Here is an 18866-nt window from a genome sequence, read left to right as displayed (position 1 = left end):
AAGTTTCCCTTCTGTTTCCCTTTTGTTTGCTATTAATACTTCATCTCTTCTGGGAGGGTGATTCACAGTTAATCAGCTCGTTTATTCTGAGACATTCAAAAACATTGCTCCATGGACAGGCCAGCCGGCTCTTGCTGTAACCCTTACACGGTTAAACCCCCTCTTTCCACAGGGGCTTCACTGTTTCTACTGGCTTGTAACCGTTACACAATTACCATCAAACCATTGGGCAAGCTGCAGACATCAGTGCCATCAACAAAACTAGAGAAAATGTAGTTTGGGCTACCTAGTAAGCAGTAAACAAAACAGAGCAAAACTAAAGAGTACCTAGATCTACCTCTTAAGTCAGTCCATTTTCCAAAGAGAGTGATGAAAGTTAAGAAACTGTGTTAACTGCTCTTATATTTGTCTTTCCTTATTGTTATTTTGTACTGCACCAGCATTACATTTGTCAGCTTCCTTATTTTTTATTATTGATTGCGTTTCTTTTTTTCTTTCATAGTTAATTTTAACAGTATTCCTATAAACATACATATACCTGTCAAATGCGGGTAAAACTTTTACTGTACTGGTAAAGTTTACTGTAACGGTTTAGTTAAAGGGGAAGAATATCCTTGGTTTGCACACACTAATTTTGGCTGAAAAGCTACCCTATATTGATATGGGCATGTCTGTAGGAGCCAGGGCACACTGCTGTGGATGGCTCACCTTTATGTAAGGTGTAAAGGAGGACAAGTCAGGAGCTGCGGGCAATCGTGGCACAGGCTGGGCCTCAGCGACCCGGCATGGTCCCACAGACGTGAGGCTGACAGCAACAGACCCCAGAGGACTAAACCAGGGTACCAAGTGGAGCCAGGAACCCAGCAAAGCCAAAGGGTAACGCGGGACCAGGCCGCCAGGCAGCACAAACCCCGAGGCTCTGCGACAGAGGGCACGGGGGAAGCGCGGGGTGCAGGCACCTGGTCCCAGGTACACACCCAAGTGGGAATGAGGAGCACTCCTTTCTTCTCACCTCCCCTGATGTTTTGAATTGTAACTGAGCAAGTCTTCCATGACTTTCTCCATAAGTGTCTACCGTGTTTTGTATTTATTACTTGAATGAGGACGGTATGGTTTCTCCCTACCCAGCTCTGTGGGGAGCAAACGGGGTATGTTGTATATTATATGGCCTCTCTCCCCTGCCTTTCTGGCTGACCAGAAGCAATTGGCTTCAGCACTGAGCTGCAGTTTGGAAGTCTTTTTAAAGAAAGTCTTCCATTAATTTTTCCCCCTTCCCCACTGCAAATCATCTCCACCTCTTAGTCTTATATTGTCAAACTATGCTAGAAATTGCCCAAAGCTTCCTCAAAACTTCTCGTAAAACATGTTGAACAAAATGTTGGGGTACCTGTTTGATCCTGTTTGCCAGCTCCAATAAGGCATGTTCCAACATCTGTCTCATCTTAATTTCTGAGTCAACATTAGCTCTGTTTTCAGCAGACTGCATCTCATCTCTCCTCCACTTCTTTCTGGGAAGCCTCCGGTCCCCTTTAGGGCCCTACTTGGGCTTGCTGTTCTTTTACTGGGGCTTGTTGTTCTTTTAGTGGGGCTTGGTGCTCTTTCACTTGGGCTTGTTGCTCTTTCTAGGCATCCCTCATTGCCCTTCCAGCATCTGATCCCCGTGCCCAGCTGCACAACGCTTCTACCACAGCCCTGCACGGGCACGGCTCCCACCCTTGTGTCTGAGGGCTCGCCCTTGTTTCCTCAGGCTGCTCCTTCGTTCTGCCCGGGGGCCCGCGATCTGCTTGCCACACACCGGCCCGCTGGGACCTTCACAGGGCTCCCCAGGTCCCGTCTGCTCGAGGGTCGCCCCTCAGGGGATCGCTGCGGGCTCTGGACCTGCCCGGGGGGTGCCTGAGGAGCCGGCGCCCGCTGACAGGAGGCGCGGGGCAGGGAGGTGCTGCCCCCCCCCCCCGTACCCTTCCCGCCACTTTTGGCCTGAGGCGGCCCAAGGAGGGGAGGGACGCGGGGGGGGGGGGCTCCCATGTGCCCCACCCCCGAGGCCCCGCGGCCCCGCCGCACTACAGCTCCCGGCAGCCCCCGTTCCGTGACGCGCCCCGGGCGACGGCGACGCGGGCCGGGCCGGAGCAGGGCCCGATGCGGCGCACAGAGCGCGGCCCGCCCAGCGCCGGCCCCCGCCCCCGCCCCCGCCCCGCCTCGCTCCGGCTCGGGCCCGGGCCTATGCGGCCCCCCGCGGACCATGGGATCCCGGATCCGGTGAGCGCCCCGGGCAGCGGCGGAGCTCCGCGGGGGAAGGGGCCGCGGACGGCACCGGGACTTCCCCGCCCGGCTCCGAGCGGAGGCCGCGGGCGGGCCCCGGCCGAGCCCCGGGAGTGCGGCCCCGGGACGGGCCCCGGGGGCGGGCGGGCGGGGGGGGCCCCGCGCTGCACGGCCACGGCCCGGCCCGGCCCCGCCGCGGGGGCGCCGCTGCCCGAGGGGGGCACGGCAAGGCCCGGGGGCGCCTCCCGGCCCCGGCAGCTCCGTGTGCCCCAACGCCCTGTGGCCCCCCGCGGGGCCGGGCCGTGAGGGCCGGGCCGTGGGTTTGGTCCCCGCTGGGTCTTGCAGGCCCTGAGGAGGGTTGGGGCTGCCGGCACTGCCCCGGCTGTTTGGGGTGCCGGGGGCTCGGGGGAGTTACGGCCTCGGTGCCTCGGCTGGAGTGGGCTGAGGGGAGGGAGGGAGGGTGGGTGGGCTGCCCGGGGCACCTGAAAGGGCATCGGTACGGGGCTCGGGGGGAAGACGAGGAGCGCTGTAATCAGTCAGGCCTGCAGCTCCGTGCCCGCAGTGGTTTTTATCATTTTCATAAGTCAGGGGGTTGGTTTATTGGTAGGCTCTCTTGATGTGTCTTGTATTGTCCTGTTAGAGATCTCGGTTCATAACGCTGTTCCAGGGTAATTCTCTTCCTCTGGGGTGGGTAGGGGTGCAGTAAAGCTATCGCCGCGCAGTGAGCGCCGACATCTCTGTGCATGGGAGCTGTGCTGTGGTGGGGACGTCCAGTTAGCTTGTATCTCATTGAGCAATGTCAGTAGGTGCCGTTGAGCAACAGCTTTTCTTTCTTTAACACGTTGCTTGTCAAGATTACACAGGGCTTCAACTTTTCACCTCTGTTGTTTAATTTGAGTATAAGACTGGAGTAGTAGCAGTAGTTTGCATCGTCCTTGGTGTGATGACACGTCTTTGTATTCCCAAGCCTCTGGGCTGGGTACACATACATACATGTACTGGTGTTCTCGGTAAACGTAAATGGGTAGCGAGTGCTCGCAGTCATAGTGCTGAGGTGACCAGTTGCTTCCAGAAAGCAACCTTTCTTCTTTGGGAGGGGGTGCTTTTTGCCCTTTTTTGGAGTATGGGTTCTCCACTGTTGCTACAAAAAATCAAAGTAAGAAAAATAAGTTAAACTTTTGGCTTACATTCAAAGTACAGGTTCAATCTAAAACCGTTGCCGTTTTAACATCAGAGCGAAGGCTGTGTCAGTAACTTGCAGTGTTGGATCTAACTTGCAGCTGTCATCCTTGCATGGGTCCCTTCAAAAATTGCGGTCTGAAATCACTTTTTATGACGACCTTGTCTTAAACCGCTTAAAATGGGTGATGCTCACTTACTTGCATCTGCTTTGCTGATTGTGGATGCAGTCACTCGGATGAGGAGCTTCAACCGGAGCCCTCACTGAGGCGGGAGATGTGGCAGTTAGAAGTATTTACAAGCACCAACGGACATACGGACTTTATCTGTACAAAGTCTGTTTCAGTGTGAGTGTCTCATTCAGATTACTGGCAAATTCTGTGTCTTTCTCTGTCACCAGGAAAACAGAGGTGATGACCCCGTATAAGCATTATGCTTCATTCCTCCTGGACTTTGAGAAAACATTTTGTCTGCTGAGTGATCAATAATTTTGCACTAGAGGGACGATTAATAAATTTCATTTTCCCTCCTCTGATGTAAAACTATAACAGCACCGTGCTTTTGTCCTTATTCTACATGAGCACCATTCACAACAATCTTGAAGTACGCAAAGAATGAGAGAGGCTATCTCAGAGATGTGTCAGGTCTGCTCTTTTGAGCAAGATGTCTAATCACACTGAGATTTTTGTTGAACATCTTTGGGCAGGATCTTTCACCTTCTGTGTTGCCAAGGGAAATAACTATTAAAAGGGAACAGTGGATTTTGTTGCTGCTAATATTACAGCACATTTTACATGTGCATTGTCATATCCAGGTTTAAAATGAAGGAATTAGAATGAAAAGTGTTAAATATTTGTCATGTGGCATAATGCTTGTAACTTTTTTTCCAAAATTACAGATAAATATAAGGTTTCACCTAAACTGATTCAAGTGGGATTTAAGACTTAACAGTTAATCTAATTAATTAAATTAATTAACATACCATAAAAGTTATGCCATAATTCAGAAATACAGAACTTAAAAAGGAGTCTGCCTAGAATACGCTCTATTTTAAGGTAATTTGAGGCTTTTCTTTTGACCTCTTCCTTTTTCCAAAGGGTGGTTTTTCTCAAGTTTCATTCTGTCATGTAAGATTCTTAGAAGCAGCACAGACTCTGGAGGCATTTGCTGACTTGAGGGTGGTGTTCACCTGTCACCTAATATGTAGACTGTGTGCAGCAGAATGCTTTCGCAAAGAATCCTAACGTAGTGAATAAGAGAGTCTACAGATACTGGTGAAGTAGATCTGCGAAGTAATCTTCCTTGCTGTCAACAGGTGGGCTTCCCAAGGCGTGATGTTAATGAGTCTGAAGTTAATGCTGTACTTCCTCTCTTGTGGGGAGGAAGGAGTTTGCTCTTGTAAGGAGCAAACTACTTGTTACAAACATGAAAACAAAACAGGGCTTCCACTTGGATTTATTTTCAAATTTGAAGTTTTGCTATTCCTGTCAGGACTTTCATGTTCTATCCTTCTTAATTGGATTTCCGTAATTAATAGGCTTTATTTCAATTATCCTGCTGGGATCCAGTAGTGAAGAAATAAACTAAAATCTGGAAATCACATTCTGACCCAGAGCAGACCAGCATTTTGAATTTCTGTAAAATACTGTACATTTGAATTTCTGTAAAATTTCTGTAAAATAATATCATCTAAAGTACTTTTGGAGGTGATAAGCAGCTTCCTTATTGGGGCAGTGAATGGGAGCGTGAATGAGAAAATTATTTTATGATGGGGTATACCGAGGCATGCGCCCTTTACTCACAGTGCCGGTGAGTTTTGGAACCCTAGCAAAAATCCAGTAGTCAAGTTTCTTGCTTCTTGCTATGGATTGATAATTAGGAGGGATATTAATCTCTTCGGCACATGATCACTTGCACACGCTGCGATACGCTTTGCACGAAACCCAGACATATGTCAGCTATGTTTTTGATGGATGTATAGTAATGAGTCATTAGAGTGAAAGATTGCGTAGAGGAAATTATCAGTAGCTGCATCAGAAGGAAGTGGAAGAAATCACGAAGTTGCCAGCAGTCCTGTAAGCTTGTGGCTTGCGGGTAGCTGCAGGCGCAGAACAAGGTCCCACGGGGTTCCGCTGGGGCATTGCGCCTCGCCTTGGCGCGTGCCCTGCGGCGCGTGTGAGGCACCCTGTGCCGGGCAGGATCTTGGAAACTGGAGTCTAGTTAGCCTGGCTGCCCTCGCTTCGTGGTAGCCTTCAGTGCTCAGGACATAAAAAAAGAAAATGTACCTATTTTTGAACAATGTGTCGGGATCAGTCTCTTGCATGGAATTGCAGAGTAAAAAAGTTACCCTGGTCCATCCCAGCAGTGTTTGGGCTTCAGTGAAGAAAGAAGAGAACCCTGGTGCTGGTCTGTTTGCCGTAGAGCTTGCTATGTACTGAGATGTGGTATTACCTACTTAGGCAATACCAAGCAGAAAAAGTTAAAGACGTGGAAGTTAATAAGGGCTGGAGGTGCGATATCAGAAATCATGGACTTGTATTACCTTTTTTCTGTAAGAGATGAGTAACTAAGTCTTGTAACAAGAGACCTAACAGTCAAGCACTGTCAGGCTCCTCTCTTACACATTATTTTTTTTAAGTAGAATGATTTTTCTGTCATAAGTGCTACTGCATTGTCCTATGTGTAGGGAAAATACTGCTGACAGAATCCAGATTGTGGCTTTAGGTGTGTGAGGTGCGTACTTCCATACAGACAGCTTCGGAGAAGAACTTTAATTTTACTCTTCGTAAATCTTGTGTAAGACTTATTTAAAAATATTATTTCAATATAAAATTTCTTACGGATTGTTTTGATATTAAAGCAATTTCTACATCAAAGAGATTTGCAGTAATACCTACAAATAACACCTACCACAGAAGCATTCTTTTCTTGTAAAAAGTCGTCCTGAACTTCTACTTACAAAAATTATTGCATTTCCTTTTCAGATTATCGAGTTATCAAATAAATGAGTTACTTTTTACCTATGTGTCCTGTGTATTGCTTTTTTTATCATATGTATGTTCACTTGGTAATTCACCGTGTGTCTGAGTGTTACCTGGGGGCTGCTGGGGGAGAACTTTGCACGAGGGTGTTTGGGTTCCCAACGCCGGGGACAGGTCCAGTGAGCCGAGGTTTTGGTACAAGGCACACGCAGCATTACATGTCTGTGGGGCAGGTTAATAATCATAAAAAGGGACTGCAAAATATACATATTATGATGCGTGTTTATGCTATGGTTGCAAACTGTATGAAGTCTCATAGTGACTTGTTTCCTTAATTCCATGGAAAAGTTGTAAAATACTCAGAATTCAACAATGGCTTCATTCTCGTGCTGACTTCATTCTCATACCGAGGTGTTAGCTTCTTGAATGCAGTCTTTAATACGGAGTTTCTGACCTGGCAAAGCTACTTTAATTTCACTGTTTGTAGAAATAAGTGGACGTTTGTCATGGAATATTAAAATAGAAAATTTAATGTCTTTGTGTCTGAAAGTTTTGGTATATAGCATGTGCTCTTGCCAGCTGTGTTAAGCAGTGTTTTCACTGCAGAATTTAAACATAGACGCTAACATAATACTAAAAAGGTGTTTGTTATTTTATCCATTAGCTGTAAAAATATTAGAAAATGTATAAACTTTTAATTAAGGAAACAGGGTGCTAAAAATAGAGATATAAACAAGGAGGGTAAGATAAGACTGCACAGCAATATATTTTACAGGAAAAATCATTTTTCTGTGTCAAGTGGTTATCATATCATACTCATCCTGTGCCAGGACTGTAGCAAGATAGCTAAGAATGTGAATTTTTGAAGCAGATCATGTGCAGCACAAAGAAAATCAGGCAAGTTTATTTCACACTGCAAAGTAATAGTTGATTTGCTGATCTTAGGTTCTCATAACTTACCAACGTGCTTCTCGGAAAAATGGCTACTAAATGCAAATCAGTTGGGAACTGGTGGCAAATTAAATTAAAATTAATTGAATTGTGGACAATATTGTTGCTCCTGAGAGGTGCTCTGTAAAATTGTAGAGTGTGATCCAATGCTACTGAAACCAATGGTAGCTTTTCTGTTAATTTAAATAGGTGTGGGATTTGGCTTAGAGCCATTTGACTTGCACTGAGTGGGTCTGTGGCATGAGTAGAAATGTTTTTTTTAATCACTTTTGGTGTTAAAGTAGGATAAAAATAATATAAATTCTCTGATGTGCAGGCTTAACTCCTTGACGTGTTTATATTTTTGGTTTGAGATGCTGAGGAAGATGAGTTTTTGTTGTTGTTTTTTATTATTCAGATGGGAATTCTAGCATAAATATGATTTTTTTTTTCTTGCCATTGTTTTCATTTGTAGCTGTAAGGGAACTAACAAAATTCACAAGTTACTTATACCTCAACAGATTTCTAATTTTAGATGGTTTACGTTAAGACATAAGAGACAATATTATCACTATACAAACAGCTATAAATTTAGAACAGTTTTGATACTTAGTTTTAACTGGAAAATCTAAAAATAAAGTGTCACATGTTTCGACTTACAAAATCCCTATTTCAGTAACCAAAAAATTACAAAGTCTAATGTGTGGTTCTCTTTAATCTCATCAAAAATTCAGGAGTTGCTAAAATTGTTAGGCAGAAACTGAACTCAAAATATGCTTTCTTATACAATCACTTGTGGCATTTATATGCTCCTTATGAAGTATATTTCCAGAGCTTCATTTATGGAGTTGGCTTTAGATTTATGTTAGTAAGAGCTGAAAATGTAGGCTAAGTGTTTTTTTTTCAGTCATATAACGTTAACTTTCTACTTTTAGTACTGGTATACTAATAACTCTGGATGAGAATAGTCTCTGTAAGCTTCATTTGCCTTTTGTAGCTGAATTTGGTATCTCCTTTAATCATATCACCTATTTCCTTTTTTCATCTGCATCTGGCAACTTTCCACATGTAAGACTGCAGTGTCTTGAGGCTAAACCTTGTGCATTTGAAATATTCTCCAGCAGGGCCCTTCTGACAAAGAGATGCAACTGTTATTAACAGGTATTAAAGAGGGGAACTGTCTTCATCCAAAATACAGCCTCTTAATTTTTCCAGCAATGTATGCATAAAGTGGCTTTGCATCCTCTTGACTGCTGCTGCTTTTTTTTCCATTTTTTTTCTGAGTAAATAGGTGTCATGAAGGTGAACTTGAGGGTCACAGTAATGAAAATGTGAATCTGTTTTGTTTGTTTCATGTTGGGGAATTTGACTCTGCTTTCAATTTGGTGAAGAGAAAAGGGTATTTAGGTTTTATTTTATTTTTTCTGAAAAAATATCCAAGATGGTATTTAGCATATACAGCGATCTACTTTCTCATTTGAAAGTAAAGGTGAAATAAAAAAGAACTTGCTTTTGCAAGTTGTATACGTAATCACGTTGAACTGAAATAAGCATCTCTTTTCAGAATGTTACCCAGAGGAACAAAAAGCATAGTTCTCTTTTTCTGGCAAAGTTTCTGAATGAGGGGCCTGTGACATTTTAGTATGTAGAAATGCAGACAGGTCACAGTGATTGAAATGACATAAAGGATCTGTGTGCTTGATTTCTATTGTTTCTTATTTAATTTTATTTTCTCGGTGGAATTCATTTGGACACTGTTCATACTGACTGATCTGAGCCTCAGTGCCTACCTGTTACATTCCTGTAAGGCAGAAAGATCTGAGGTTCTCAGGCCATAAAACAAGGAATCTATTTTATGAAGTTGTCACCGTAACGTATGCATTCTTAGAACCCTTTTTGTCTGAGTAATTGAAAGCATGCTTGGAAAAAAAATCTGTGCTAAATACTTTTTTTTCCCCCTTTCAGACAAAATCCGGAAACTACCTTTGAAGTGTATGCAGAAGTAACTTATTCGGGCATCAGTTGCATTGGGAAAGGTACTGTTTTGTGCTGAAATTCTACCTATTTCTTGGCTAAAACTATTTTTAACCAGGTAGTGCAAGGTAATGAGGTATATTCATTATTATGCTCTTCCACCTTTTAAAGAAAGCTGGAATCTTTTACAGTTGGGACTAATAATAAGAAAATCCTGCCTCTGTCCCTATTTGTGGACAGTTTCTTGGGTTCTTTGACTGTTTTGTCCTTTGTCTTTTGGAATAGAAATAACTCTTACTTCATTAAGTTGAAAAAGTAAATGCATTTTCAGATTTTTATTTCTGCTCGTATGAGGAATGATTAGGTTTAAATTAAAAAATAATCCAAACATTTTTTGTATGGAATTTATTTTTACTTACTATTTCTTACATGTCTACAAAACCATTGTCTTCCCAAAATTCTTCCTTTGATCAAATGATTTTATCTAGAAATAAGGCATGGAAGTAGCTTATGATTTGGCTAACTGATTATTTTCACCAAATATTGTTATCGAGTTATAGCTATACAAGTATTTTTTCCATAATATTATTTCTGAGAAATATTCCTATGTTTATGCTAGAGATGTCCTGTAACAGCTGAAACCAACATGTAAGTGTATTTGTGGATGTTTGATTATCCTTGTTTCTATAACCGATGAAGTTATTAAAAAAAAAATAAACAGCAAAAGCAAAAGTTGAAATTCCTAATCCCAGAATTTATTTCAAGATACTGTTTTGTGAGGTCAGTCTCTAGAAAGTTATGGAAAGGAGGGATGTCAAAATGAAATAATTAGAATTAGTCAACACATATTGAGGTAATATACCATTGATCTTTGACGAAACAATCATATGTTTATTGTATATATGGTATAATGAGCCATAACTTTATTGACTGGGGAGCCACTTATCTCCTTCTATATCTGTATTTGTTTGTTACAATCAGTGAGAGCCAAATAACTGCAACTCTTTCCTTTAGTGCCAAAGCCTCCATAGGAGTTGTAACTGGAATACAGTTTTGGCTTGTCCTGCTGTACACCATCACAACTATTTGATGTAACTGCAGGAGCCCTTTTAATAACTGGTCTTTGTTTCTGCACATCTGACCTGGATTCTAGTGCCAGAAAATCTGAACAAATTTGACCGTAAACATTACATTGTACAGTACTAGTGTCTGGGTATAATCTTCTCTTTGAAGTTTGTTTGCATCCCCCTGGAGGGATTAATTCCCTGCTGTGGGAAGGTGGGTTAAAAAGCACTGAAACTACTTTACAGGTTTTTAATTGGAGAATTTAGTATACATCTTGTTCTATAAACCAACTGATTCTGTGGGAGTTTCACTTTAGTTGTGTTTTTAAGTTTGTTGTATGCACTTGTAGGTGCAAAATATTCAGAAATGGTTGTTCTTAGTGTGTAAAAAATGTAAAAAAAAAAATTAGTTTGTATATTCTGAATTTATTAATTCTGTCTGAATAATCTTTAAAAAAATTTTCCCACCTAATACTTTGTATTTAAGAGGTGTACTTTATTCTCAGAAGTTTTAGATGAGTGTATCTCCAAATATTCTGTCCTTGTGTTCTAAACAAAGCTGGTTGGTTGTTTGCCTCTAAGCAGTATCAGCTGTATTTAATAGCTGAACTGTATTTCCAGGCAAAGCGCCATTCTGGAAATATAGTCCTAGAGACCTCCATGTAGTCATCTCTTTCTCCTTCCTTGGCTATCTAGTCTTTGCTGGAAGACTTAGGATATATATCAGTGTGTTCTCTGGAATCAGAAGGATGTATATTAAACGGCAAGGAGCAATTACTATTAAGAAAAGCAAAACACATAAAAAACATGTAAGGAGCAAATTATCAGACATTTAAAAAAAACATTCTTCCCATAGAATGGATTCTGAAATTAACTGAGACAACTACCTCTGAAGTTTATGTCTAGTCTGGTAGTGCTATCGACCACTTATAATGCACTTAATTCTTGCATCAATTTTCTAATACCGTCTTGAGGAGAATGAATTGTTCCAAAGCTATAAAAATCCTAGTGTGGGGGATTGTCTGGCTTGTGGGATGGTAAAACATGCCTCTGTTTTGTTAATAATCCAAAAGTTTGTATAGCAAGGGATATTTTCCATGTAACTGTTAAGTATCAACTGCAATTAAAAGCTTTAATATATTTCATGGCTCATTTGCTTCTTGCTGAAATGGGAAATACTGACTCCTGTTATTAACTACTGACAGACAATTGTACATTCAAGTAGCTTTATTGCTTGTATAATTGTTAACAATCGTACATTAAATGTTTAGTAACTTGCCAAATGGATGAGAGCAGCATTTTACATCATCTGTAGAAGGCTGCCTCTTAGTTACCAAGACAGTTGACTGCAGAAGAAAAAAATCTATTCTGGGCTCCAGGAAAGATCTCGATAAACTAGAAGGAGTTCTTGGAGGGCCACCAAGTTGGCAAGGGAGCTGGAGCACTTGTGCTGTGAGGGGAGGTTGTGGGTGCTGGGCTTGTTCAGCCTGGAGAAGAGGAGGCTTCAGGGGACCTGTACAGCAGCCTTCTGTACCTGTAAGGAGTTCATCAAGGTGACTGGTTCTCAGTGCATGGCAGGAGAACAGGAGGCGACGACACAGATTGAAACGAGATGTTTTAACTGGACATCAGGAAACGTGTGTTCACTGTGAGCATGGTCAAGCGTTGGAAAAGGTCACCAAGAGAGGTTGTGCAGTCTCCATCCTGGGAGGTTTGAAAGACCTGACCGGGTGACAGCCTGAGCAACCTGGTCTGGCCTCACACCTGACGCTTCTCTGAGCAGGAGGTCGGACTTAAGGCCTCCGGAGGTCACTTCCAGCACGAATTGTCCTATGGTCCTACGATTTGATTCCTAGAAATGCAAGCTCCAGGATCATTCAGGAGATGTTTTCTATTCCAAGTAAGACATGAAGAGAAAACTTTGTCAAAATAAAGTAAGTTGAAAAATCAAACATTTTGTTCCAGTCCAGGCACAACTCTGCCAAACAGCAGTGCAGTGTGGGAACTGAGGAGGGAAACGGTCGTGGGATCAGCTCAGCTGTGGGCTCTTCAGCCTTTCTCGCCTGGATTGCTGAGAAATAATGAGTATCTGTTCTCAGCATTGGTAATTGTGTATTTCTGCCACATGAAGTCTTTGGTATGTTGTGGAATTCCTAGTTCAGTTGGATCTAAAAGATATATTTGTACTTTCCTTTGCATATTCATAGATCTTATTTGGGTACTTACAGATTTTTCTTACTGGGTCACTTTATGTAGATGTGATATCTGTATTTTGAGAACCATGAAGATATTTCGGGAGAAGACATTTAGCGATCCAGTTTTCTGTCTCAGCCTTATGAATGCAATTTCCTTGGAAGCTGGGAATTCCCAGCTTCCCCTTGACTAACTGAATCTATTAGAGTGGACTTGGTTTTTGTTTGTTTTTACTGTGGTTTTTTTGTTGTTGTTAAGAACATCTGACTTCCTGAAATTGAACAGAAATACAAAACTGCTTTTATTTTAACTTTCTGCTCACTCTTAATTTTTTCCTGTATGGTTCTGACAGTAGGAGTATTTCTAACTTTAGTTATCATTTGGATGTAAGGAGCTATCTGCCGTACTAATTCCAGGTGTATTACTTCTAAAAAAAAAAAAAAAAGTAAGAAAAAGCAAGCAAAGAGAGGTTTTTAGTTTTGTCACAATTATTTTAGAGATTTCACTGATAGGAGTTAACCTTTCTTCAGGAATTAAATAAAATAAAACCTTGAAAATTGAAGGTGGAAGGTTAATAATAATGCAGTGCATTGCCTAGCGGATACCAGTAATATATTCTAGACGTAATCTAAATGCATCAGTTTTGCCTTTCTTCTGCGATACTTAAGTATGACATAGTTTCAACTAAAACATACATCTATTCATTTTTCTCTAAAATAAGTATTATAGCACTTGTGAACACTACATGCAAAGTCTAAGGTCTACCATTGCTTTTGTTAGGATACTTCTCAATTTCAATATCAGTCTTTGTAGCTGAAGAAGTTTGTGCTGTTTGTTTCATTGCCGATGTATCTGGTGCTTCACAAATAAAGAAAGATAATAGTTACTTGTTTAAATATAAGCTGGAAATGCTAAATTCTCTGGTCTTAGGGGAGAACTACAAAGAACTTGAATTGTTTCTGTTACAATTCTAACTTCTGAACTTCTGAAATTCAGTAGCATTTTATACTCTTGGCATATTTTATGTTTACAAGTATGGTATAATACGTTGGAAAAGCACTTGCTGTTTTTGAACTTCAGCTAAAATATTTTCTCCTTTTACCAAAACTTTTCAGATGCAATAGAAAGAATTTACTAACAGATTTCATTTAAATACCTACATAAAGAAAGCAAAATCATGCTAACTACTTAAGAAAGCTTTCTTTCAAATTTTCAAAGCACTTTATGATCTGACAACTGGTGCAGTTCATTCATCAGAAATCTGTGACAAATGTAAGGATCTTGCTGGACCTGAGCCAAAGATCCCCCCTTGTTAGAGGGGGCTGTGAGGAGAGCTGGAGCATAACTGTCAGACCACTGGTGTAGAAAAAGAATTTGTTAGTCTAAAGTAACCGATCAAAATCGTCTCTAAGATATGAACATCTGAAAGTAAATGCTCGTGAGAGTAAGGCACTCCCCCTGCACTCCTGTCTGGGAGGACATAGCATGCTTTTGTATGGGGTTTTTGTGTTCTCGCCAAAGCAGACATTATAAAAGTATGTCAAATCTGTAGCTTTACCATGTAGTGTGCCAAAGGCCTTTCTCTCCAAGGACCTCATCTTTCATCTTTTTGTGAGTGTAGCATAAATTCTTGCTGTGTGTTCAAGGAAAAAGCTGAAATGGTTTAGTACAGTTAAAGGATTTTTCTTTCTTTCATTCTTTTTATTTTTTTTTTTTCATTTAAAATCATGGTAAGTTGGAAGCCTAAATGTGATAGCATGGACATAGTGTAAGTGTGCTAGAGTTTAACAAATGTTCACTGGATTAGTAAAGGAAATGTAGTTTATACTACTCCTTTTATGACAGAATTTAAAAGGTCTTGCTGGAAGACTCGCCATGTGCTTCTTTCTTTTCTCGAAAACATACCACTAAGTTGAAAAGGGAGATGAATCTTAGAAGGAAACTATTAACTCTGAGGGAGTTTATCATTGTTTGAGAGAAAGGATGGAATTTGCATTTGAATTGGCTCTGAGAGTAGCATGTACTACTAATCTTGTTCCTACTAGAAGCTTGTGAGTAGTTTAAGTACTTCCTTCTTTACTTTTCATGTTCTAGCCCTGTGTTGTAATAGCTCTTCCCCCACCCGCCAGTAGATCACGAATGTTATAACTGAAACTAATCGAAGCCCTTAACTCCACAGGGAGATGTCACGATGTACCCGGGCCCTAAGAGTATTCTACGGTTGTTGCTGTGGTTTCCGTGACAGGACTTCGGAGGCAGAGGGAACAAGCAGGCTTCTGCCTGTGCCAAATGCACGTGCTGCTGCCCCTTGCCATTCTCTGTCTGTCTGTTGTAACTTTCACTGCCACATCAGTACCTGCCAAAACAGATCAAGTATTGTCTTGAACGTAAACACTGGTACTTGAGTAGAGTTAAGAGTTGGTAGTTCAAAAGCCTGTAAACCCTACCTGTGCATCTGTCAGAGCAACCTGTATTTTGTGAAGTGGAAGCATTTTGTTGCTTGAAGTTTGCCTGTTATGTATCGAGAAATAGGTAGCATACTAAATATTTAGGACTAACAAAGGAAGTGCAAAATTCACATTATGTTCTAGTAAAAAAGCGCTTTGTGTTGAACATGTTCCTTAATTGGGGTATTACAAGTTTTCCTGTCCTATCTGTGTGACACTGTGTTCCTACACCCAACTTCCTATTGCAGGACTGGAAAAATAACCAAATGTAAGGAGATGGCTAGCATCTAGGAATGCTAATTCTTCTAAGCTGCTTCTTTGTTTTCCTGTTTCCATTTGATTGCTTTTCTTCTGAGTACCTACAAGGTGGAAAACTTTCACAAAGAACTTACTAGGACTGAAGTGTCTGGATCAAGTAAGTAGCATTGTCTGAACTGTTCTGTTCAAAGACAGTTCCCAGTTTGGATTTTACAGTATAAATTAAATACGGAACTTAACTTGAGGAGAAGATCACTTTATGAAACATTAGAATTTGTCATACTGCAAGTCATCATATGTTTTAGTTAAAACTTTTCTTAGGTCTGTTCTTATCTGATGATACTAGATTTAATAAAGACCAAAAATGTTAGTTATGAATGTTCTTCCATTTCTCTAACTTACTTTGTGGAAAGAGATCTGTCGTTCGTCCTTTTTGCTTCATCCTTTAACTACTTCTGTCTGCAATCTTTTCTATTGCACAAGTATTTACCAGTCTGTGCTATATTGCTGCTGCTGGCACTGTTTAACTAGAGAGAAAAATTCAGCACGGAAAGTCTTACTCACAAGACTTTAAACTCTTTTGTTGATTTATATTTTTTTAAAGGAGCTTGACATCTTCATCAAGTTCACAGTGGGCCTGCTTTGTTTGCTTTCTCTTGAATGCTTGATAAGATTTTTCTTCTATTGTTTTGTGCAGTGAGGACAGAACTTGCCATGGCTGAGGTGGTTTTTTTTGTAAATCCACAATATGGTCATTGTCTGCTGCTGAATAATTGTGACTGCTTTTTGTACAACCAGAACTAAGGCTTTGGCTGTGAACAGATTCCTTCTTAGCGTGAAAAGAGACTAATCCATGTAAATACAGCCCCAAAATAAAGCTTTACAGAAAAAGGGAAAGGCTGCTAAGCAGGAGGGCAGAGGTCAGCAATTTAACCTTTAACCTAACAAATAAGAAGCATGAAAGTTCCTGAATTGGTTTACAAAGGCAAGCTCCTGTGATCTGTCAGTTTTTCTTTTCATGATAGAGTTGGGTGAGAAAACTGACTGACAGCTAGTGCCTTTTTAACTGCAGGTTGAAATTAGCTGCTAAACTGAAACTTTTTTAGGTAGGTTTTTAGTGGTTTTAACAAATTATTTTCATTCACTAGCTGTATTAGTAGTTTTTCTTGAATTTATAGAGGTTTGAGTGGTTCTTCTTTTTAAAGAGTTCTTGAGAGACTCAATTTAGATACCAAATGCTACTGAAGCATTTGGTATTTCAGCATTTGAAGCGTTTAAGAATTTGATGAAGCACTTGTTGCAATTAACTCTCTGTTAATGTGTTCCTTTAAGAGTAGGGCTGTTATTCCAATAACTGCAAGCAGATTGTACTCTGAATAGAGTCAAAAAAGTTGTTGTTATGGGGGTGGTTACTTAATCTAAGGGAGTAATTTTAACTTTAGTTTTTGCGCAGTCACAAAAATTTCCAAGGTGGTTTGGTTTTGTTTGTCCTTATTTAATTGCAACAGGTGATCTCATTAATGCTGTTAACTTTTGCTTAAATCTTAGTCCATCTAAAATCAGTTGTTAATCTCAACATAGACACTTCTGTGACTTGTAAAGAACTTTAATTAGAGTGTCATTCAGATGAAGAAACAATGACTTTAAAGAAGACTCCCTATAGATTAAGACTAGGGATTTTTATTATTTATTTATTTATTTTGCTTAATGCTGGTAGCAGTGTCCTGGTAACGACTGTCCATCCAGAGTTGTACTTACACTTCTTACGAGTGTCTTCGATAGAAATACTGGATTTTAGGAGTCATGACCATGTTTAGTCTGTCGGAACATGGGTCAGTAATTCTACCTAGCAAATAAGTTTAACAAGCAAGCAAAGTAAAATTGGTAAAACAAAAGAGGAACCAGGTCTATTTTCATTGCTGGTTCTTTTTGTTTTACGTAGTTCCTTGAAAGAAGAGAATGTAAACTCTAATTCAAAAAGAGGCCTAGCAGAGTGCCCTAGGCAGTTTTGGTCTGCTTCTCTGGGATGTGATATTTTTTGTTATGAACAAAAAGAGACGTTTTTTTTCTTTTGTGGTGTGTGTTGTTTTTGTCTTTCTTTTTTGGGGGTGGCTTTTAAGATTGAAAAAGAGCTAGCAAGGTGATTTGAAGTGAAATTATTACTAAAAGATACACGTGAAATGAATCCAAGACTACCATTTTGGTTCAGCCATGGCTGTATATTAAAAAAACAAAACCCCCTAACCTTTTGTGCTACTAGAGAAAAAATTGAACCTGCAGTTTTCTATATGAAATACTGCTGTGTGCTGATGCCCAGTTACGGGTTAGTGTGTGGTTCACTTCCCTGTCGTAGTGGTTGTGAATAAGTGATGGTAAGATACATTTTAAATCACTGCATTATATTCTGTTTATATCCGAACGTACTCATTATCTGTGAGCAAGGTGTCTCACCGGCTCGCCACTGGATTTCTTGAAGTGAGAAGAAACGCCAAGACAATGCTGCTGAGTCCTGACTGATGAGTAGACGGATTTGGCCCTGCTGTGGCCCAGCAGATCTGACACATCTATTGGCTCTTGGGAAGATGATTGTTATGTCTTCTTTGGTTGGAAACAGTTTTACATATGCTTTCTAATAAAGCCTGTTTCACAGAAGAGTGGGATAGAAACCAGGAAGTTTGACCTGCAGATTAAGGATGATAATCTCGGATGGAGGGGGTGGGAGCAAAGAGCTGGTAGTGATAATCTAGGATTCAGAATGGGTTTTAATCTCAGGAAGTTCTGTTCATACTTGCAAAGGGGCTAATGTGTCTGTGTCCCATCCCATCTCATCTCCCTCTTCCCAATAAATAATTATTTTGCTTGTTTTTTTCTGAAGTTTTCTGTTACTGGCCATGTGGAGAGTAATATTTTTAAATTTGATAGACAAATTAGTAAAAATAAACGATGCATACTGTAGATAGTTAAATAATACAAGTCTGTGTAGAAGGACCATGTAGAAAGTCATAATCTGGGTGGAAAGCACTGCAGTTAAAAGATGAGGAGGAGAGTGAATGAAGAACTATTGCCAAAGGAATATTCTCAGCCCCAAAATATATGGGGTCTGTCTCAGACTTCATCAGCTATTACAGTACACATGCCAAGGGAAGGGATGGGGGGAAAAAATAGGGGGTGGAGAACTTGCTGTGACTATTTTTTTTTAAGCAGTATCTTTTACACACTGAATTTGTGCAAGGATTTGTGTGGTGCTGAAGGGAATTACAGTTGCAACTCCCATTACATTCTACTGGGATTAACTGAATCCCATCTTTACTTCCTTTGAAGGGTCCTTTATGTTGAAACTACATAGTTAGGAATATAAACATCAGCAACATTACCTCTTTTGAATTGGTTCTTACGTGCTTTTATCTCTGAAGTAAACAATTAAGTCTTCAGGTATGTCTGTGTGACCTGTAAGATACGTTAGAGATCATTGAGGTCTTCGATGCTATTCCAAAGGTACCGAAAAGAGACGGTGTGTGGAAAAACACCTATAAGCATGAATGCGACTCAAAATCAGATTTTGAAACATGAAGACAAAATGT

At 40.7% G+C, this 18866-nt stretch overlaps 2 protein-coding genes across 9 annotated transcripts in view; one reads left to right on the top strand and one right to left on the bottom strand.

Annotated features, from left to right (window-relative positions):
• The window catches only part of LHX2 (LIM homeobox 2), a 45512-nt gene extending 43640 nt beyond the window's left edge, over positions 1-1872 (bottom strand). The window contains exon 1 of the mRNA XM_040531329.1: positions 1388-1872. Within this exon, the coding sequence (XP_040387263.1) occupies positions 1388-1486 (99 nt within the window). The 5' untranslated portion in view covers positions 1487-1872. The remainder of the gene's footprint in view (positions 1-1387) is intronic.
• Positions 1873-2095: 223 nt separating this feature from the next.
• DENND1A (DENN domain containing 1A) overlaps positions 2096-18866 on the top strand; it is a 194153-nt gene continuing 177382 nt past the window's right edge. For 5 of the 8 annotated variants that reach the window (XM_040531308.1, XM_040531310.1, XM_040531307.1 and 2 more), the window contains exons 1-2: positions 2102-2256; positions 9315-9385. In XM_040531308.1, the coding sequence (XP_040387242.1) occupies positions 2240-2256; positions 9315-9385 (88 nt within the window). In that variant the 5' untranslated portion in view covers positions 2102-2239. Of the gene's footprint in view, positions 2257-9314; positions 9386-18866 lie in introns of those variants that run through there. The other 3 variants (XM_040531311.1, XM_040531309.1, XM_040531312.1) reach the window with 3 other exon arrangements.

Source organism: Cygnus olor, chromosome 19 (genome assembly GCF_009769625.2).
Source record: "Cygnus olor isolate bCygOlo1 chromosome 19, bCygOlo1.pri.v2, whole genome shotgun sequence".
In the NCBI taxonomy this organism is placed as follows: domain Eukaryota; kingdom Metazoa; phylum Chordata; class Aves; order Anseriformes; family Anatidae; genus Cygnus; species Cygnus olor.
The sequence above is the reverse complement of the archived record's forward strand: the minus strand, read 5'-3'. Positions and strand labels throughout refer to the sequence as shown.